We start from the raw sequence: 23,247 nt of genomic DNA on the forward strand, positions 1-23,247 counted from the left end.
GGTATCCCAAATAGAATGGTATATGCAGCATGTATGCAGCGTTGAGGAGATGAGTATGCAAGGAGGTTGGCTTGTATGGAGTGTGGTTTATCTAGGCAAATAGCAAGTGGAGCTGAACAGGGAAGAATGGGACTGGATAATGAAGGGCCTTGTCTGCTGTGGGTTGAGTTTGGACCGTTGCACAGATGATAGGAACCACTGAAAAGCACGTGAGAGTAGCATGATTGAATTTGATTTGGAAAGCCTGGTAATGGCTGTTAGGAGGACTGAGTGCTCTAGCAGAGTCTGATAGGGGACTATTCTTAATTCGCACAAGTAAGTGAACTAAGGTAGTACAGTGAAGTTGGAGATTAGGGAATTTGAGATGAGGTAGGGGGCAACTGAGGTTTTTGCATTAAGCAACAGGGAAGGTAGGGAAAAAGCGGTAAGTTCGGAAGCTTTATAAACCAGTGGTTAAGAACTCTACCCCTAGATTCAGTCTGTCTAGGTTCATGTACTAAGTTTATCTCTTTTCAGGTCTTTGACCTTTGTCGAGTTCCTTAGCTCCTTGGTGTTTCAGTTTTCTCATTTATAAAATGGAAATAATAGCACAATAACCCTTGTGGGGTTATAAGGATTAAATGAAATGATGTAAATAAAGCATGGTTTCTAGGGCATAATAAATGTGCTATAAAATTTAGAATTAATGGACTATAATGATACCATACATTAGCATTCTTTTTTAGGTTTGAAGTGGGAATATCTGCCATCCCATAAGGAAGACTGGCTGACCTCCATCTCAAGTAGTGGGGGACAAGAGTTGGGTGATAAGGATTTTGGTTGGGGTGGAGAGGGTACCTGAATCACCCCAAAACTATGATTTTTAGAGGAATGAGCCAGCCATGTTTTCTTTTTAAATGGAAACTAGGATGCTGGTTACAGCTGAGGTGAAAACAGATGGCTTGACCTTCTCCCACTTATTCTAACCTTCACTACACTGACTTCTTTTGATCTTAATTGTCTCTTCATTTGTTCCATTTGGATTTGGTAGTCTAGCTCAAGAGAATTTGATTTAGTGTTTCTCAAGTAGCAACCCCTGTGATAAAGCATTAGCTTTACAAAAAACTACAGGTAATTCCAAACCCAGTCATGCTCCTAGTAAACTCCTAGCATAATTTCAAGACCCCATTCTCCCACCTCCATCTGAGAAAGGAAATTTGATAGTCCTTAGAGACCTGTTCAAAGAGATACTTGTTTATGAAGCTAAGAAATGAAAAAGTCATTCTTGTAGTGGGAATTTGGGAAGTGGAGATGAACTTATTTTTTCTTTTCATTCTCTTAAGTGTTCTTCACAGGCCAAAAGTTTTTAATTTTGTTGAGGTTCTCAATTCTTTTTTTTTTTTTAAGATTTTATTTATTCATAAGAGAGAGAGAGAGAGAGGCAGAGACATAGGCAGAGAGAGAAGCAGGCTCTCTCTGGGGAGCCTGATGTGGGGCTCGATCCCAACACCCTGGGATCACACCCTGAGCCAAAGGCAGATGCTCAACCACTGAGCCACCCAGGCGCCCCTCAATTTGTTCTTATATGGATGTCTTATCTAAGTAATCTTTGCTTAATCAAAGGCTGCAAAGATTTTCTTCTATTTTTTCTAGAAATTTTGTAATTTTAGGTTTTACATTTAGATTTATGATCCACTTGGCTGAAATTTTGTATAAGGTTAAGATAAGGATCAAAGTTTACCTTTTTGCATATGAATGCAATTAAAAAGACTATCCTTTCTCCATTGGATTTCCTTTGCGAAAAGTCATTTGTCCTTATTCGTGTCCATCCATTTCTGGACTCTGTTCTGTTCCATTGACTTGTTTTATCTGTTTGAGCACCAGTGTTCCACTGTTTTGATTATTGCAACTTTATAGTAAGTCATAAAATCAGGTGATGTTAGCCTTTCAAATTTGTTCTTTTTCAATTATTCTGGCTATTCTAGATGCTTTGCACTTCCATGTGGATTTTAGAATCAGCTTGTCAATGTCTTCAAAAAAAAAATGCTGAGATTTTGAGAGGTGTTGCATTGACTCTGTTGATCAATATGTGTAGAATTCATATCTAATGATATTTGAGTCCTCTTATCAATGAAAAGGTTGATCTCTGCCTGCATTTTCCCTCTTTGTGCCATAGCCTGAAAGTCTCTCACGTCATTCTCTCCATTGATGTATCTATTATTTCTCTTGGCAATATTTTGTAGTTTTCAGTATATAGGTTTGCACGCCTTTTATCAGATTGATCCCTATGTATTCTGGTTTTGATACTATTATAAATGGTGGTATTCTTTTAATTTCTGATTTATCATTGCTAGTATATAGAAATACATCTTTTTTTGTGTTTTCTTTCATGTTGTACCCTGCAACCTTTTTAAACTCACTTACTCTGATAGGTTCTTTTCAAAGTTTATCAGATTTTCTACATAGATGATCTTTTCATCTGTCAATACACTTTTACTTCCTTTCCAATTTGGATGCCTTTCATTTCCTTGCTTTATTGTACTGGCTAGAACTTCGAGTACAGTTGAACACAGGTGGTTGAAGTGGACATCCTTTTCTTTGTCCTGATCTTAGGGTACAAGCGTCTGTCTTTCAGAATTAAGTATGATACTAACTGTAGATTTTTCAGAGGCGTTTTTAGATGATTGAGGATATTCCTTTTTAGTCCTAGTTGTCCGAGAGTTTTTATCAGAATGGATTTTGAATTTTTTTCAAATGCTTTTTCTCTGTTTATTGAGAGTATTGAATTTTTTTTTCCATTTTGACTTACATTGATTAATTTTCATATTACCTTTTTTGGGGGATAGACTTCTCTTATGTGTTACCCTTTTTATTGTTTGATTTGGCTTTCTAAACGTTTATTTAAAATTTTAATTTTCTATATTCATAAAGCCTTTTTTCCCTCTTCTCATCTCTGTGTCTGGTTTTGGTAATAGGCAATGCTTTCCTTACGGAATTAGTGGGAAAATATTTTGTTTTCTTCAATTTTCTGGAAAAGTTTATGTAAAATTGACATTATTTCTTCCTTAAATGCTTGGTAGAATTTACCAGTAAAGACAATGGACCTAGAGTTTTCTTTGTGGAAAGATTTTAAACTGTAAATTTAGTTTCTTTAGTAGGTAAAGAGCTACTCAGTAGTCTGTTGTATGGTATTTTTTGGGTGTTTTTTTTGTTGTTGTTGTTGTTGTTATGTACTGTTGTATACAGAGACCCTCCACAGATTTCATATATCCAGAATTTTCTCTCTCAGGTCATTAAGCTGGAGCAATTATAAGCCTCACTTCATTTATTTTGCATCTCTCATCATCATTATCTCTTGTCTAGTGTCTGGCAAACCATTATTTATTTGCTTTTGGTTGTAATAAGTGGGAAGGTAGTCCTTGTTACTTCATTTTGGACATAAGCAGAAGTCCTATTCAAGTTACCCTACTTTTGAAATCTTAAACACGAGTTTCTTACTCCTGGTAGAAGTATTCTTTGGCTTCATCAAGACTTCTGTTCTTTGACTCTTCATTTTCCTCTATATCCTTAAGTCTTTCCCAGCTTGTTTTTATTGCTTTCTCTTTTTTTAAAGATTTATTTATTCCTTTGAGAGAGAGGGAGTGAGCATGTGTTACGCACAAATGAGGAGAGGGGCAGAGGGAGAAAATCTCAAGCAGACTCCCTGCTGAGTATGGAGCTGAATATGGGGCTCAGTCCCACAACCCTGAGATTATGACCTGAGCCACCCAGTTACCTCTGTTTTTACTAATTTCTTATACAGCTTATAACCATTGCCCATCGGTTCATCTACTCTCTTGTTAGTGATCTTAATATGTTTATAATCTCGGCTTTTTTGAGTAGCACATACTGGATAATACTTCATCCCTTAATTAGTTGTTTATGTTGCCTTAATAGTTCTCACACCCAGCTGTTCAATAACCATAGATAAAAAACTCAACTCTCTAGATAAGTACCACCACAAACTCAAGGTTAACTCATAACTAAAAAGTGATCAAGCTGGGATTTGAACCTAGGCCATCTAGTTCCAATGTCTATGTTCTTAATGTCTACTCAACAAAGAGACTTGCGGGGATCCCTGGGTGGCGCAGCAGTTTGGCGCCTGCCTTTGGCCCAGGGCGTGATCCTGGAGACCCGGGATCGAATCCCACATCGGGCTCCCTGCATGGAGCCTGCTTCTCCCTCTGCCTGTGTCTCTGCCTCTCTCTCTCTCTCTCTCTGTGACTATCATGAATAAATAAAATCTTTAAAAAAAAAAAAAAACAAAACAGAGACTTGCAAGAAAAAAAGGGGGGAGGGGAGCCTGTTTCACTGATGTGCATAGAAACTAAAATCCTACATAAAAGAGGTGACTGGGTGGCTCAGTAGGTTAAGTGTCCCAACTCTTGATTTCAGCTCGGGTCATAACCTCAGGTTCATGAGATCGAGTCCTCCATCAGTCTCCATACTGAGTGTGGAGCTTGCTTAAGATTCTCTCTTCCCCTTCCCCTCTCCCTACTCCTGCCTCTCCCTCTCTTAAAAAATATCCTATGTAAAATATTAATCCAGTAATGAATGTCTGTATGTGTACATATATGTATACATATGCCTGTGTATAATTGTCTTCATATTGGGTTCATCCCAGTAATAGTTAGCATTAAAAATTATTGAATACAATCAAGAAGACCTAGGTTAATGGAGAAACCACTAACATATTAAATTTGTAGATTAGAATACTCAATATATTAAATATGTCAGTTCTTCAACAGATTAATGATTAGATTCCGTGCATTCTCAAGCTTAGTTGTTTTTTTTTTTTTTTAATTTTTATTTATTTATGATAGTCACAGAGAGAGAGAGAGAGAGAGAGGCGCAGAGACACAGGCAGAGGGAGAAGCAGGCTCCATGCACCGGGAGCCCGACGTGGGACTCGATCCCGGGTCTCCAGGATCACGCCCTGGGCCAAAGGCAGGCGCCAAACCGCTGCGCCACCCAGGGATCCCTCAAGCTTAGTTTTAACAGTATCGTTCTAAAATCTAGTGGGAGAGGGGCACCTGGGTGGTTCAGTCGGTTAGGTGACCAACTCTTGATTTCAACTCAAGTCGTGATCTCAGGGTTGTGAAATGGAGCCCTACATCGAGCTCCCCACTGGGTACAGAGTTTGCCTAAGGTTTTCTCTCTCCCTCTTCTCCTTCTCCCTACCCCCACTAGTACACGCATTCTCTTTCTCTCTAAGAAATAAAAATCTAGTGGAAGACTTAAGAATAACCAAGAGAGTTTTAAAGAATATCAAGGTGAGATATTTTACCTGTCAGCTATTAAGACTTAAAATATCCAATTATTAAATCAACATTAGATTGTCATACGTAGGTCAGTGGAATAAATTAGCAAGGAAAAGACATATATGTGAAACTTGTTATCTGAAAGAACAATACAAATCAGTGCTAGGATGGTCCTAGGATAATTGGCTATCCAAATAGGAAAGAAAAAATAATAAAGATACCTTTCCCACATATATAGAAAAACCATTCTGATATTTTGATTTAACGGCCAAAATTTAGAAAGATTTTTCACAAAAATAAACTCATACTAATAGATGGTTAAAGAATATGACAGGCCATTACAAAAAAAAAATAAAATTTGAAGAACTACTAAAAAATGAAAAAGCCCAGTCTCATCAGTAATCCAGAAAATGCAATGTCCAACAGTGGAATAAGTGTTGAATGAATGAAGGAAATAGTAGTTACAGTAAAATTTTCTCCAGATTAAAGTCAATCTCTGAGGACTGTATTTCCCTCAGTAATTCACAATTGACTTCTGAACCATTTTAATTACTGAGAACTCAGATTTAGTGTTTTTTTCTTATTTGAACACCCTATCAGGTAGGGTGAAAAAAGATTTGCATTGGAATTATTATATCCATGACCATATCTACAGCCTCCTCTTGAGAAGAGCAATAGGCAGAAACTAGATCCTATACGGTGCTAAAATTTTAGTGCTGTGTGTCAAGTTAACAATCTTAAAAGTTCTGTGGGCAACAATAAAAACATGGATAATTTCTTGTAAACTCGGTAAAAAATTAAAAACCATTTACCTTATCAGTATTCCATGATTTCTTTATCGGAATCTCATCTATTTGTCATATTTTGCCACTAAATTATATGTACTTTAAAGGAAGAAACTATTATCTGAAGTTCCCAAGATAGAATGTGTATACTACATGTGTGCATTTTATATATGCATTTTTAAAACTTGTATATTTAGTATGTATCCCATACATATGTATATGTGCTTATGTATAACATATACAGAAAAGTAAAGAAAACAAATATAAAGCTAAGTGAGTGATTTCCAAGTTCAAAACTCATATAACCACAATTCAGATCAAGAAATAGAACATTTCCAGGATCTCAGAAGACCCTTAGTAATCATAATCTTTCCCTCTTTCTCAAAGGTAATTAAAGATAACTAAGGTCTTTAATTTTACACTATGGTTTTGCTTGTGTTTGAGCTTTATATAAATGGAATCATAAACCGTGTATTCTTCTGTTTTGGGCTTCTTTAACATTATATCTTTGAGATTTATCCATATTCTTACATGTAGATGTAATTTGTTCACTTTTGTTGCTATAAAATATTCCAGTTTTAAATTTATCATGTTTATCTCTTCTTCTTTTGATGGATAATTGCAGTTTCCAGTTTGGAGGCCATTGAGAATAATGCTGTTTTCAACATTTTTTGTCATGGCTCTTGGTGCTCACATGCACACATTTTGGTTATGTATATTCTTAGGAGTTATGTATATGTTTAATTTTAAAGTTATACTAATTTACATTCTCACCAGCAGTGTACAAAAGTTTCATTATTTTACATTGGCACCAATATGTTCTCTAATTTTAGCTCTTTATTGTAATTTTATTTGTATTTTTCTGATGCCTAATTAGGTTGAGCAGCTTTTCTATATTTATTAGCCCCCTAGGTAACCTTTATGTGAAATGCCCACTCATGCCTTCTTAACACTTTTCTATAGGATTGTCTGCCTTTTAATTGATAGTTTTTTGTATATTCTAGGTATAAGCCCTTTATCTATCATATATGTTGGGAATAATTTCTCCATGTTCATGTCTTGTATTTTTACTCCTAGAAGTGTCTTTGGTGAACAGAAGTTCTTAATGTGGTTCAGTCTGTCAGACTTTTTTTCATTTATGGTTAGTGTTTTTTGTATTCTGATTTAAAAATCTTTCCCTCCCTTAAGATTATAAAGATATTCGCGGGACGCCTGAGTGGCTCAGCAGTTGAGCTTCTTTCTGCCTTTGGCTCAGGGAGTGATCCTAGAGTTCTGGGATCCAGTGCCACATCGGGCTCCCTGTAGAGAGCCTGCTTCTCCTTCTGCCTATGTCTCTGCCTGTGTGTCTCTCATGAATAAATAAAAATCTTAAAGATTATAAAGATATTCTATTCTTCTCTAAAATTTGTTTTGGCATTCACAGTTATATCTTCATTTCACCCAGAACTGATTTTTATGGATAATGTTTTATTTTTTATGAGGACATCCAGTTGACCCAGAACCAATTTTAAAAAGATTATTCTTTCCCTCTCACTGCCTGGAGTGCACTTTCAATTATCATTCAGGTGTCCTAAATGAGCATGTATGTGTCTTTGTGTTCTTTATTCTCTTCCATTGATCAATTTCTTATTTTTATACAACTATCACACCACAGTAAATCTTAATGTCCAGTAAAGCAAGTCCTCCCCCATTCCCTTTTGCAAGAATGTCTAGCTATTCTTGTTAGGTTACTACCTGTTTTAAAAGAATTGACTTTTAAATTTCTGCAGTATCATCTTTTGGAATGTTAATTGAGACTGCATTGAATCTATCTATAGATTAACTTGCGGAGAACTGGTATCTTCACAATACTGACCCCTGTAAACCTTGAGTATCTCTCTCCACCTAGTTAGTCTTTTTCTCCTGAATGTTTCATAGTACACAGTCTTACACATCTTCTGTATAAATCCTTTAGATTTATTCCTTGACATTGGGTTTTTGGTATGGTATTATAAGTAATATCTTTTATTATTTTCTAACTTTATGTTGCCATTATACAGAAATATAATTAATTTTTGTATATTGACCTTGTATCCAACAACCATGCTAAACGTCACCACTATTCTAAGAATTTATCTGTATGTTCTATGGGATTTACCTCTATCTACACATGCATAACTGTGGTTAATAACAGGGTTTTTTTTTTTTCCTTTTCTGTCTTTATACCTTTTATTTCTTATTGCATAAACTTAGACTTCCAGTACAGTGTGAATGTCAAGAGAATTTGTCCTTGTCATTCAATTTCCAAGGAAAGTTTTCAACATTCTCATCCTTATGTATGATATTTACTGTGCATTTATGTAGAAATCCATTGTTATATTAAAGAAATTAACTTCTGTTCTTATATTCCTGATGCTTTATCATGAATATATCTTAAATTTCATCACTGTAGCTTTTGATTGTATTTGTTGATCTTTTTTGTGTGTTTATTTTCAATTTCTTTGGGGTGGGCTTATCTTTATTAATCCCTTGATGCTCTTTGAGTGTAATTTGCTTTTCTTCTAACTTTTTGGGATAGACCTCTAGTTTATTGACTTAAGCCTTTTTTTTCTACTATATGCAATAAAGCTATAGATTTCTTTTCAGGGGCGCCTGGGTGGCTCAGTCAGTTAAGCATCTGCCTTTGGCTCAGGTCATGATCCTAGGGCCCTGGGATCAAGTCCCACATTGGGCTCCCTGGTTAGCAGGGAGCCTCCTTCTTCCTCTACTCCCTGTTTGTGCTTTCTAGATCGCTATCTCTGTCTCTTTCTCAAATAAATAAAGTCTTTTTAAAAATTTTTTTAAAGATTTCTTTTTAAGCAGGCTTTCAGGTATTACATATTCACTGTCAGTTCAAAATACATCCAGATTTGTTTTGTAATTCCTCTTGTGACCCATGCATGGGTTATTAAAAAGAAATTTCTGAACTTCAAAATGTGTGAAAATTTTCCTTTTACTTTTTGGGTTTGATTCTAGCGTAATTGCCCTGTTGTCAGGTAACATGCTCATTTTAACTTTTAGTCTTTCTGAAAGTTGAGATTTACTCTCTTGCTAGGAAATTATCAGTTTTTAATGATCCAAGTGGGGCAGCCCGGGTGGCTCAGCGGTTTAGCACCGCCTTGGGCCCAGGGCGTGATCCTGGAGACCTGGGATCGAGTCCCACATCGGGCTCCCTGCATGGAGCCTGCTTCTCCCTCTCTCTCGGCCTCTCTCTCTCTCTGTCTCTCATGAATAAATAAATAAAATCTTTTAAAACATTGATCCATGTGATCTTGAAATAATGTTTTGTACATCTACTGTGTTCTATGATATTTTTATTCACTTCAAAAAACATACAAATCGGGACGCCTGGGTGGCTCAGCAGTTAAGCGTCTGCCTTCCGGCTCAGGGCATGATACTGGAGTCCTAGGGATCGAGTCCCGCATTGGGCTCCTGCGTGGAGCCTGCTTCTCCCTCTGCCTATGTCTGCTTCTCTCGTGACTAAATAAATAAAGTCTTTAAAAAAAAAATACAAATCACCTTATGCTTACTGAGAGCACTTGGCTTTATTCCAGTCCTTCATTTCTGTTATCTCTTGCTCCTATTTAATTTGGAATTTTTGTTCTGCCATTTCTCTTCTGTGTGGATGTTTAGCCTGGAACAGAATTTCAGTCAGTTTTCACTATTGGAAAAAAATGTGGCTATAGTTTATCTTTTCAATTCTTTTCACTTCTAGTAGCAAGAATAAAGTGGAGAGTTTTTGTTTTGTTTTGTTTTTAATTCTGCTAACCTGAAGAGTAAAAACTAAGAGAAACAGAGAATTAAAGTTTATGAAGTCATAAAAATTAGTTCTTTGTAGCTATTTTTCCTACTGGCAGTAGGTAGTTGACTTACATGTATAGAAGGGCCTTTTCTTAAATTCCAGAAACGTGTTCAAATTGAAGGCTCATTTTGGGAAGCAGTGAAGACTAGCAGTTTTGCATTGGTTATATCAGATAATAACTACCTTGCTTGTAGTTTTTAAATATTAAGCATTAGCCAGTGAACTACAGATTGGTTTTTTCCCTCTTCGTTTCAGATCAACGACTAAATGAAGTTCTTAGACGGTATCAGATGGAAGATTTTTCCAAATATTCATTGGTGCAGGTATGTAAATTAATTGATGTCTAACAAACTAGGTTCAAATTTGGTTGTAAATCTGTTCATATAAATATATTTAGGGTTCTCATGTGAAGTTGCTTACAACACTGAAATTTGTTTACAACTGGGATTCTTAGAATGGAAAGCTTGTTTTTGCTTAATAAATGTAGCTCTTGGACCATAGAAATTGCCCTTATTTTTGGAGTTAGAGCTTATGAATTATGTATGATGTTAAACTGTCTTGAGTTCTAAAATGAGAATCCATTGACATTTTGAAACCTGCTAAAATCATTTCTTAAGATACATTTCAGACTAAGTTTTAACTTGAAATTCTCATAAATGATGGCAAGTGGAAACTAAATCAAAATGGTAAATGTTTGATTTACTGTCATGTATTTATGACATTGTTTTTATTTCATTTTAAAGATTTTATTTATTCATGAGAGACAGAGAGAGAGAGAGAGGCAGAGACACAGGCAGAGGGAGAAGCAGGCTCCATGCAAGGAGCCTGATGTGGGACTCGATCTCGGGTCTCCAGGATCACACCGTGGGCTGAAGGCAGCACTAAACCGCTGAGCCACCTGGGCTGCCCTATGACATTGTTTTTAATATTTCTTTCCTTGGGTGCATGTTCTTATTTAAGTATTCTGTTAAAAAAATTTTTTTCAAGCAACAAAGTATATTTATTGGTGGACTCTGAGTTACACAATATTAAAAACAGTAGTTCCTATATTAGTGATAACTCCCTACCAATTTAATAAGGAAGTGTTTTACTTTTGACATCAATGAATCTTGTAACTAAAACATATTGTTTTGGGACACCTGGGTGGCTCAGTCAGTTAAGTGTCTTACTTTTGATTTCGGTTCAGGTCATGATTTCAGGGTTGTGAGATGGAGCCCCTCATTGAGCTCCACTCTGGGCATGGAGCCTGCTTGGGGATTCTCTCTATCCCTCTCCCTCTACTCTACCCCTCACCCCTCACATCCCCCCTCACCTCCGCTCAAGCGTGCTCATTCTCTCTCAAAGAAAAAAAAAAACCAAAAAACTATCTTAAAGTTATCAGAAAGGTTGTTTTTAAGAAATTATAAAGGAATAGTTTATCTTGTTGACTTGACTATACTTATCCTTATAGATATTTTTATTGTATTCTGAACATTTATCCTGCTGCTCTGTTTTTATATACAAAGACCAGACTTAAGTTCCAGAGGGTCTTAATACTGTCCATCCACCAAGTTAATCATGATACTGTTTTTCTTATGTTGTTACTCATACATAACTAAGAACTGCTATCACTTAGGTGGTAGATAATCTTCCATAATACAATAGGCCCTAAATTTCTTTTTTTTTCTGCTTACTGTCTTATAGAATATGCCTAAAAGGAGGATTCAAACAAAAGTGATTTTAAAGCCGGAGAAGATCTCTGGGCACAGTATTGTATCATATCTACTGTACACGATATGTAGCTGGTTTTATCAGATAAAACAGTGATTCTAGGTAGCCCTTTAGAGGCACCTGCCTTATACATTGTGATTATAATTAATTAAAGCCTCAAGGCTACATACCAAGATCAGGTCTTCTTTTATTTCGTAATGTAGTCTTCTGTGAAATTACAGCTCCTTTAATTCCCTAAAGGTACATACTCTTCTTTTACAGGTACTATTATAGTCATACAATCAGATAATGACTCCTAGCTTTTATTATTGGTGGTAGTATATTGTTACTGCCTAAGAGTCTTCTGCTGTTCACCATCTCTTCGAAATATGTTGCTTTCTCAAAGCACCATTTCCCATGGATCTTGCCTTTCACTGCATAGTTTGTAGTGATGAGAAAGGAAGTGGTATAAGAGCATGAGAGAGAGATAATAATCTAGTTTCTAGCAGTAAGGTCCATATCCTTGGCCTTATGTAGTGTATTCTTTGGTTCTTTACCTCAGAAACATCATTCTGGCTTCTGAAAAAATGTTCAAGAGAAATTTTATTTTTATTTTTACTTTTTACTGTGTATAATAAAAGAAAACACATAAGTAGGAGGAAACCATTATCAAAGGTTATGTGAAACCCAGGAGCACTGGCTGAGATCTCTTGTCACTAACTGGTGATTGCCACCAGCAACAGAAATCCTTCATGAATTTTTGTTTGCCCTTTTTGTTCACCAATGTTTCCCAGGTGCCTAAAACAACTCTTGTTAGTAGATGCTCAATAAGTATTTTTTGAATGAGTGAAACATCATATATCCTTCCTTTACTTTCTTCCTACCTACTTATCTTCCAACATCATTTGAGCTCTATATGCCATGTACAATGAAAATGGAGTTTAAAAAATCATGATCAGCTTGTAAAATACTAACAGTTCATGCTTTTCCTTTTTTCAAGATAAAATCCTAATGAGATGTTCTTCTCCTTCCTCACACTGGGAAAATTGCCAAGACTTGTATTAAATTAACATACTTTATGAAACTTTCCTAATATTGGAAAAATAAAGCTGCCAGAATGTGATATTTATTTCTTATATTTTAAGTTGAAATTTTAAACTTGATTTTCTATAAAAACTATTATAAGTGATAGTTTTAAAATTCTTTTGTGCTGTCACTGTATAATGATCATTTAGGGTTTCCATGGTTCAAGGAAAGTTTTGTGAAATGCTTTAAGATTCTTTTGTGTAGTATTGTTTCATAGGAAAATACACAATACAACTATAATAACTAATAATACATAAATTATATGGATTTAAACTGAAAGTTGTATTTTTCCAATGTGTCGAATAGCTTGTATATTTCATATATTTGGTTCATTATACTTTAATAGTTGATTCATCTTTTATTTATTTATTTTAAAGATTTATTCCTTTATTTTTAGAGAGTGCATGCACATGTTTGCATGGGGGGCAGGAGGGAGAGGGAGTCTTAAGCAGACTCTGCCCTGAGTGTGGAGCCTGCCCTGTGGGGCTCGATCTCACAACCCTGAGATTATGACCGGAGCCAAAATCAAGAGTTAGACACGTAACTGACTACACCACCCAGGCGCCCCAATCATCTTTTTAAAAAACTTCTTATAATTATAATGTAATCTTCTAAAGATATTTTAAATAACCACTAATTTCTTTTTTTTTTTTAAGATGATTTATTATTTATTAGAGAGAGAGAGAGAGAGAGAGAGAGAGAGGCAGAGACACAGGCAGAGGGAGAAGCAGGCTCCATGCAGGGAGCCCAATGCGGGACTCGATCCCAGATCTCCAGGATCATGCCCTGGGCTGAAGGTGGCACTAAACCGCTGAGCCACCCGGGCTGCTGAATAACCACTAATTTCTTGAATGGTCCCTTCAAGATAGTTTTGAAATTTAATTGTTTTTCTATGATTATTTTGTGTTTTTTATATAAATAGTATTTCAAGTGGCATTGTTTTCTGATAGTGTGGTAGTGGGCACTGACAAATTTGGAAAGATTTTAGTCAATAAGGTGGAAAATTTTCCTCTTTTCCAATTTCTTTGTTCCTACCTTCCCCCCCCCCCCTTAAATATCTGTCTTTTCTTACATGTAAGCTAGTTAATTCCTCCTTATAATCTCTGCCATACCAGTGGATGTATGTACTGAGGGATTAGTGTTTTGGTTCTCTTTAAACTTGCTGGAGGGACAGGGGCAGGAGAGTAGAATTGGACCAAAAAGAGGCCCTGGGGCAGGAAAGGATTTGATATGCTTGCATTATATGTAAGAGCTGGTCCCAACTATAATCAAATAATAGTTATTTGAAAATACATTGAAAGGAACAGGAGGGCCACTACTGTTGATCATGAGTTAAAAAATATAAGACTTCATAGGTAAAATGTAGCAAACTACCTGTACTATTTGAATTGAATCAAATTACTGGCTCTCTCAGCCAGCACTGTCCAATAGAACTTAGGATGGTGATGGAAATCTGTAGCTTGATGCTGTCCAATAAGGTAGCCGTTAATCACATGGGACTTTTGAGCACTTGAAATTAAGCTAGTATAACTGGTAGATGCTTTATTTTATTTTCATTTTAAATAATTTAAATTTAAAGTAGATGGATGAAGCTTGTAGCTATCGCGTTGGCCAGTGCAGTTCTAGACTCTCCATCTGTTGGAATTATTCAGGTTCAAAACGTTGAAGAGTTGATTTTGCATCATCCCATGATGATATTAGAAAATCAGTGATCCCAGGAGGCGCCTGGGTGACTCATTTGGTTAAGTGACTCTTGATGTTGGCTTGGGTCATGATCTCAGGGTCATGAGATCGAGCCCCATGTCACGCTCTGTGCTGAAAGTGGAGCCTGCTTAAGATTCTCTCTTCTTTTCCCTCTGCCCTTCCCTGCTGTCACAAGCTCTTACTCTCTCCAAAAAAAGAAAGAAAAGAAAAGGAAAAGAAAAGAAAACGATTTAGCACTTTAAAGAGAGTCTAATTGTAAGAGTTTAGCAACTTCTTATGCTGTACATCAACCTTCATTGATAAATGATGAAAATCAATCTCCTCGTGATATGAATGATTTGCTACAACACTCTAAAAATATGCAACAACACTCACAAAATGCTAGCCAGTCTATATTTTCTTCCAAATGATGGAGAAAGGATACAATTAACATATTTCATAGCCAGTAATATAGATTAAAGTAAGGGCACAAAATTAAACATTCAGAATTATAATTAGAATACTCAGTGTATAGTTTCCTCAGAGGAAGAGAAGTGTCCAGAAAATTTGTCTACCCAACTGTAATTCAGTATTTTTGATATTCTTTCTATGATACACTCTTCTTGTCATCTCAGGCAGTCATTTTGGGATGAAAATAAATAGAAATTAATTGTACGTTATCCATTATATTAAAGACATATAAAATTCTCTGTAGGTTTCTTTTATTTAGGATAGTTTGTCTAAATTTTGTTTTAGAGAATATAAAAAGGATATTTATAAATGCTTTTATTATTTTGGTGAGCTTAGCTTAGTGAATAGGCTTGTTTTGTACACCTGAAGCTAATGACATGTTAATTATATTTCAATTAAAAATATGTAAACAACATAAATATATGTAAATATACTAATGCATATATATAAATGCTTCTTTAAAAAGATTATTTTTTTTTAGTATCTCTACACCCATCATAGGGCTTGAAACTACAACCCCGAGATCAAGAGTCACAACTCTATTGAGTGAGCTAGCCAGGTGCCCCTCTGTAAATACTTTTATAGTCGATTTCAATCTTACTCTCCCAAATTGATTTTTTCCAATAGATGTTGAATTGTTAAGTCATACAGTCTTTTACTCTAAAAATTTCACTAACAAGTGGGAAAGGATTGCTGAATCTTTATTCTTTCAAATATTTTTCTTATATTTTGATTTATCAGGTTTACAATCATGTAATTTTTATAATTCAGATTATTGGTCATTTATTCTTATGTTAGTATTTCCTTAGTAACTATCATCAGAAAATAGTTTCAGAACAGTGTCTTTATAGAATTTAGTTTAATATATATTGACCACCTCCTTTATGTAAGGCACTATGCCAGAAGCTGTAGTGATATGGAAATGTGTATAATTAAAATTACCATTTCACAGGAACCTAAAGACTAGTAAAAATATTGGCTAAGACAAATGTTAAATAGGTATAAGGCATTTTATTTGTATCTTCACCTTAAAGCCAAATATGGGTATCGGGGAGGGGAAAGGAGATCATCTAGAGTTGGAAAGATCAGGGAAAGTTTCTTGAAAGATGTAGCATGCCTGTTGGGTACTGAAAAGTAGGTAAGATTTCCAAAGAACTTCAGTGGAAGCTAAAAGAAGGGGTAGTGGAAAGCATTGCGGATGGACCCACTGGCATGATGAGAAGCCAAAGGAGGTGAGAAAGTGGAGGTTGTATTTAGGGAGTAAAACATACTTCATTTTTTATACTGTGTTTGGCATATATGAGAGAACTAATGGAAAATAGCATTAGGAAGGGTAGGGTGTTTGTATCTACACTGTAGAGGGCCTTCAATGGTTAAGTTGAGTTTGAATTTAATTTAGTAAACACTGAGCAATTATTAAATACTGTTTAGAAGAATGATAAAGTGGAGTGAAACATAATAGGAATAACAATTAGGAAACTTAAAATTGATGGATGGGAGGTTAATGAGGGCTTGAGTTATTTTGTAGAATGCCATCTATCTCTACCTATTAGTCCTAACAATGGTAGTTGATTTTATTTTTATAAAACTCCTAAGAAATTTGAGAAATAATTTTAAAGTTTGAACTACTTAATTATTCCAAGAAGACTTTTAATAACTTTTGAACAATTGAAAGTTAAGCTATCACTTGTCAGTTAATTACTTAAATAATACAATAACTATTTTTAATAGCCTAGGATTAAGTAAATCCTCCTCTGAAATTACATAGACTGCTAGATACATTTATTCTTTAATCTGTCAGGGGTCTCTGGAAGTTTACCTTTGTGTCTGGTTCCATGTGAACATGTCTGTTGAGGCTTTGTATTTTGAGAGCTAATCCTTTCCATGTGGGTTGAATGCTTATAATGTATACCTTGGTTAGCCAATAGATTTTTCACCCAAGTTAAAAAAGAAAAAAAAAAAATAAGCAAAGATTTATTAATAGTTTTCTGTATGTCAGGAATTATGCTAAACACTTTACATATATTATTCCTGTATTTAAATTTGTATATTTCAAACATCAAAGTGTAGAAGATATTCAAAATAATATCTGTGCAGCTACCACCTGATTGTGTCCATTGCTAGCTTTTTGCCATGTTTATTTCTGGTCTTTTGTTGTTAAGAAATAAAACATTGCAGAAACAGTTCAGTCTCTCTCTACATCTTGTCCATTTCCTTCTATCCCTTCCCAGTGGTACTTACATCCTTATTAGTGTTTTTCAATACTATAGTGCTCCAATTTCTACTATATATGTTCATATCTGAAATAATTTTATTGTATTGTTTAGCAAGTTTAAAATCTTATATAAAATACTGTCTGTATCTGACTGCGAAACTTGCTTTTTTTGCTCAACATTATTTTTAAGAATTTGATACACATATCACAAGTTCATGCATTATAACTGTTGTCCACTACATTTCAATTTCACTGTGTGAAATTGACCACTGTGTGTGGTCTAATAAGACCACAGGTTATCCATTCTCCTATTGAAGGGCATTTGGATTTTGTCCAATTCTTACATTTTGCAGTAATGCTTAAGCACGTTATTAAATATGTCTCTATATACTGCACATCTGAGAGGTTTTTTAGGATGTATATCTAAAATTGGAGTTTTCTCATCTTCAGGTTTACTCAAAATTGTCAGAGGTGGTTGTACTTGTTTTCATTCCCATTCATGGTGTATGAAAGTGCTTCTTTTTTTTTTTTTTTTAAAGATTTTATTTATTTATTCATGATAGTCACAGAGAGAGAAAGAGAGGCAGAGACACAGGCAGAGGGAGAAGCAGGCTCCATGCAGGGAGCCCGACGCGGATTCGATCCCAGGTCTCCAGGATCGCACCCTGGTCCAAAGGCAGGCGCTAAACCACTGCGCCACCCAGGGATCCCTATGAAAGTGCTTCTTGTAAAACATCCTTCTGAGCCATTGATGGCATTGTCAGGCATTTTGTTATCGTCATCGTGATTGGTGTAAAATGATAATCTCACTGTTGTTTTATGTGTATTTCCCTAATTATTAATGAGGTTGTGCTTGCCTTTATTACTGATCTCAGATTTCCTCTTTATTTCGCCCGTTAATACTTTGTTCACTGACACATGTAGAAAGTTTTCAATTTGTGAGTTTTCATATATCTTGTTTATATGCCTTCTAGTGGAAAAGTTTTAACTTTTAATAGTCATGCATCAGTGTTTTACTGTTGCAACTTAAGTCCTTCGCTAGCATAAATGGACTTTCCATATTTAAGTCTTTAATCAGAAGTAGTAGAAGTAACCTATTTGTTTTCGTGATATGTCCATAGTAATGCATATAAATCTTACTAATTTCTTGAACTACTTATGGGATCCTATTGTATTACTTTCATTTAGCTTATTGATGGACATTTTTTTCTATTACAGTAAAAGCTGTACTGAACATCATGTACATCTCCTTGTGTTTGTATGTTTATTAAAACTTTATACTAGATATTATTCATTACTTTATACTAGATATTTGGTCATGTTACGAATGTTGCTGGTGTTTTAACTTTGTTTATGGTATTTTCAACTGCATAGAAGCTTTAAATTTGGATGTTGTAGAATATTTCAGTGTTTACGCTTATAGATTTTATTCCTGGTATCTTCCAGCTAGAAAATGTATTTTGAGTGAAAGTACACTAGGCACTACTTGTATATTAGTGAACAAAACAAACAAAAGCATCTACATTAAGAAAGCTTTCTCTGTCTCAAGGTCAAAAATGCATTTTCTTTCAACAATTGTTAAATATTTTTAAAACATTTGGATCTCTATCTGTATTTTATTTTTCCATTTAATCCATACTGGAGTGTAATTTTGTTACCTAACACTGTTACTTGAAAGCAATATTTTGTCTATTCAGTCATATTTCCATTTTTTTTATGTACCATGTTTCTATAAGTGTTTGAATCTATTTCTGTATTTCCTATACTTTTCTGTTTGTTACTGTGTCTGTACCATAGTGTTTTAATTACTCTGGCATTACATTGTTTTGATATGTAGTAGGGCAAGTCCTTTCCTCTTTTCTTCTTTTCCTTCCCCCTGCCAGTTTTTTGCCAAGCTATCTTGGCTCTTACGCATTTACTCATTCATAGGAACTATAAAATTTGCTTAAAATAAAGTTTCATAAATCATTCTATTGGAATTTCTTCTTGGAATTGCACTGCAGTTGCAGTGAATTTTAGAGAATTGATATATTCACAGTATATCAGCTTTTTTTTCCAGTATATCAGTTTTGACCTTTCACGTATTCATGAATGGTATAGTAGCGTTTATTTATATCTTCTTTTATGTCCTTCAGTAAAGTTGATTTTTCAGTAAGTCATTGAAACTTTCTTTTTATTATTGTTATTCCCAGATATGACGTTTTGTTACAGTAGTGAATAGGGTATTCTTTCCTTTTACATTTTCAAATTATTGCTGGCATTTGAGAAAGCTGTTCTGTTGATCTTCTGATAACTTAGTATATTCTCTTATTAGACCTAATAATTAATAGCTTGTACGTAGTTTTCTAGGTAAATGGTCAAATTGTCTATAAATAATAATAGTGTTGTATCTTCTTTTTCAACCTTTAAATTTTGAATTCTCTACCCTGGTTCCACTGAAGTTAGCAGTGATAGCGAGTAGCCTTGTGGTATACTTCACTTAATGCAGTGCTTTTGATGTTTTACCATGAAAGATAGTAATTGATGCAGGTTTCCAGTAGATATTCTTTATCAAGTTGAGAAAATTCTTCCTACATTAAGTTTGTGAGAGTTTTTATTATGCATGAATGTTAAGATTTACCAAATAATTTCAACATCAATTTAAATGATTACTTGCTTTTCTTTGTCTTTTTCAATTGCATTAGATTTTCTAAGGTTGTGAAATTCTTAATTGTATTTAATTTTACACTACCATCAATTTTGGGTTTAGATGATGTGAGAAAACATTTTAAGATACAATATCCTCTGTTATAGGAAGCTGTCTTCAAAGGAGATGGAGATGACACATTAAAAAACACAGTAGTTGATCGAAGGTAAGATTGAGTTACCAGAAAAATGGTGTTTTCTTAAATATATTTATTATTGTTAAAATAATTCCTTTATTATTAAGATTGTTTATTTCATAGTTTGCTATAATTAGATTTATTTTTTTAAGATTTTATTGATTTATTAGAGAAAGTGAGCACAGGCAGAGGGAACGGCAGAGGGAGAAGGAAAAGCAGACTCCCTGCTGAGCAGGACTCTACCCTAGGGTCCTGGGGTCTTGACCTGAGCCAAAGGCAGATGTTTAACCAACTGAGCCACCCAGTCACCCTTATAATTAGATTTAAATATTAAATATACAAGGGAGAAAAAGCCAGCATTATAGTAGTTCTCAACTGGAGTGATTTTATATACCTCATATTTGTAACATCCTCTGGAGCTTCTAGGTATAATCTAAAACCAGCCCCCATAAGTGGAAAGCAAGGAGAAACTGAAGGAATAGTCAGACCACTCCGGATTGGTAGGTGGCAAATTTATTAAGCAATAGGTTTATCTTCAGAGGTTGGGTGACAAACTAGATTTCCTCACCTGCCTGCCATAATCTCTAACATTTGTGTAGAAACTTTAACTTGGTTCAGTTACATACGCAGGAGGCCTTAACTGGGTTCATGTACATACCCAGTATACATAGCCTCAGTATTACATTACTACTATCATTAGACTGTACCTTTGGAGCTGCTTCTGGGAGGGGGGAACTCAAGCAGAACACTGTTCCAGGGATAGGGGACTGGTGAGGAGCCTCCAATTGCCCAGGTTCAGCTCAAGGATCAACTGGCAATTGTCTTCTTGATGAACTCCTTCATTACCTCCCTTCCCTCAATATTTGACAGTATCTGGAAATAATTAATTGGACCAAGATTGAGAACAGGAAAAAAACAAAATATGAATTGTTATGGAAACATTTAACATTAAAATGTTGATGTTCAATTTAATTCACATGTTATACATTAACCTTTATTTAAACAATATGTCATTTTTATATTATATATTTTTTCTTTAGCTTTTTAGCTCCTCTTATTATTGAGTATGATAAGCATCTGGAAGAGCTAAATGGACAGCTGAAGTATTACAAGGTATGAAATCAGTTAACAAGCTTTTTATAATATTTTACTATTAAAAATACATTCTTTTCAAAAACATGGATGAGGAATAAAATATTTAGGCATAACTAATCAATTCTTGGCTGTCGATAAGAGAGAGCGTGTGTGTGTGTGTGTGTGTGTGTATGTTTAAAGACTATGTTCAAGTTTTTGTTTTTTGTTTTTTTTAAATCCATTGTTTCCTTGTTCCTGATATCTCCTTGAAACATCTCTTAGATGCTTGAAGCTCTTAAATTCATTATTTATATGCTTACATCTTTACTTTTCTCCCAGGGAGACCCAAAACCATCTCATACTTTTAGACCTTTCTCTTTACCTTCTTTCTACCTGTATTTCCCACTTTTTGAAGAATGGAATTACCCCCTGAATTTCAAATATTATGTCCATCAGATTTTAGATGCATTTGATCAACTTCTAATATGAGCTTAAGCTGTGGCAGCTTTTGTCTGAAATCCTTAGTAATGAAGGTTTATTTTTAGGAATGAAGAGAGAGAGGATACATCTGAATCCTAGAATTTCTAAGATTAAGATATATAGCAGGCTCATGGGGAACAAGAATAATAGCACATTGTTCAAGATACAGTCTGAGATTCAATGATCTACATTTTTAGAATATACCTAATATTTATTTATTTATTTATTTGTTTGTTTATTTAGAATATACCTAATATTTATAATTTGTTTCTTTGGTTTTAATTTTTTTTTAGTATTTTCCTCCCAAACTTTGACCTTTCTGATTGTTAGATAACCATACAAAAGAAGCATTTGTTAAAGAGATAACTTTGACCTTTCTGATTGTTGGATAACCATACAAAAGAAGCATTTGTTAGAGATACTATAGGTCTCAAGCTAAGCCCACCAAGAGGTAATAAACTTCCTTTTTTAGAGTTTGAATATACTCATCATTGTGTTTGCTTTATTTATTGTGTGTGTGTGTGTGTGTGTGTTTGCTTTAGATACAAATCCCTGGATTAGTTCAGTTTGGTAGCAAGGTTGATTTAATGTAATGCAAATGAAAAAAAGTATAGCAATGTTATATAAAAACAACACCTTAAGACTGATTTCCTTAGAATGGGGCTATACAAGTGGCAAACACTAAGAACTTTATCTACACCTCTTTCTCTTTTCTCTTCATACAGGGACAAGAGATCCTACCATATATTTTGAAGTCTAGTGCATAATAAGCCCTCAATTTTTGATGAGTGAATGAAAACCAGGGCTTATTAGAACAAGATGACTAGTTTTAGCTAAACAATCTCCTATTTATAAATTAATGGATTAACTAAAAGGATTTTACTAAAAGAACACATAATGCTTACATCTTCTAGAAATAAGTTAGGTTTTCTGTTGCATTTGAAATTATTTATACTTTCATTTCCAGAGTTTATCCTCTAATATATAAATTTACGAAGTGATCCTGTTAGACCCAACTTCAAAAACAAGCAGTTCTTTAAATTGCAGTTCCTATTTTAAGTTAATTAGGTATTTTCCTGGCTTTTACTATGAGCTTTTTTTTAGCCTGTGGTCATTTAAGTTTGAACCAACCATAGTAATATCTTTTAATCTTTCTAATTGACAATTAAAGAGCAACAGAAAGCTGTCTTCTGTACAAAATGGCATTTTGCTTTTATTTTTAGGGCTAGTGAGTTTACGGTTTCTGCTGAATTCACTCAGAATTGCCATAATGACATATAGTGTGATTGTTATAAAATGGGATAACTAGTTATCTTGAATTACACTTCTAAATTTTTAATTTTTTATAATCTGATTCATACATCTCTTTAATCAACTATTTTACTAAGGTGTTTAGTTTCATTTTCCCATTTAGCGTTCTCAATCTAAGAGTGATTACTGAATTAATTACAAGAGAGAGAAAACGGTACCAGAAAGCCCAAGCGTCTATAAGAGTAGTTGCTACTTTTAGAAAAAAAGATGCGGACAGATACATCTAAGAACAGTTGCTCACATAGATATTACTGATTAGAACTAGTTCTTAGAATTTATTGACCTAGTAAAAAAAATAGTATATCTTGAGAGCAAGAAAAGTATTCCTATAATTCTCTATATGAAAGATTTCCTTCTGAAGATGTAAATAGTAAGGGGAAATTTGATATGAGAGGTACTGCTGAGACTGTTTCCTTCCAACTATTAAATATTCTGAAATATTTTGCAGTAAAGAATCTTTAATGTGCCCATAATGATTCACCCTTAATCCTAGCTATTATTTATATATAGATACATATTCTAATTATTTGAG

General features: G+C 34.5%; 1 protein-coding gene across 5 annotated transcripts in view; it reads left to right on the forward strand.

The window, feature by feature from the left end:
* The window catches only part of SCLT1 (sodium channel and clathrin linker 1), a 176,000-nt gene that overhangs the window by 1,369 nt on the left and 151,384 nt on the right, over nucleotides 1-23,247 (forward strand). For 4 of the 5 annotated variants that reach the window (XR_013358780.1, XM_077861025.1, XM_077861027.1 and 1 more), the window contains exons 2-4: nucleotides 10,140-10,207; nucleotides 19,822-19,880; nucleotides 20,891-20,963. Coding sequence is in view for 4 of the 5 variants with exons in the window: in XM_077861025.1 (XP_077717151.1) it covers nucleotides 10,140-10,207; nucleotides 19,822-19,880; nucleotides 20,891-20,963 (200 nt within the window). In the remaining variant the exon portion in view is untranslated. Of the gene's footprint in view, nucleotides 1-7,141; nucleotides 7,206-10,139; nucleotides 10,208-19,821; nucleotides 19,881-20,890; nucleotides 20,964-23,247 lie in introns of all 5 variants that reach the window. The other variant, XM_077861026.1, reaches the window with a different exon arrangement.

The sequence above is a fragment of the Canis aureus genome, chromosome 20, assembly GCF_053574225.1.
Source record: "Canis aureus isolate CA01 chromosome 20, VMU_Caureus_v.1.0, whole genome shotgun sequence".
Classification (NCBI taxonomy): Eukaryota; Metazoa; Chordata; class Mammalia; order Carnivora; family Canidae; genus Canis; species Canis aureus.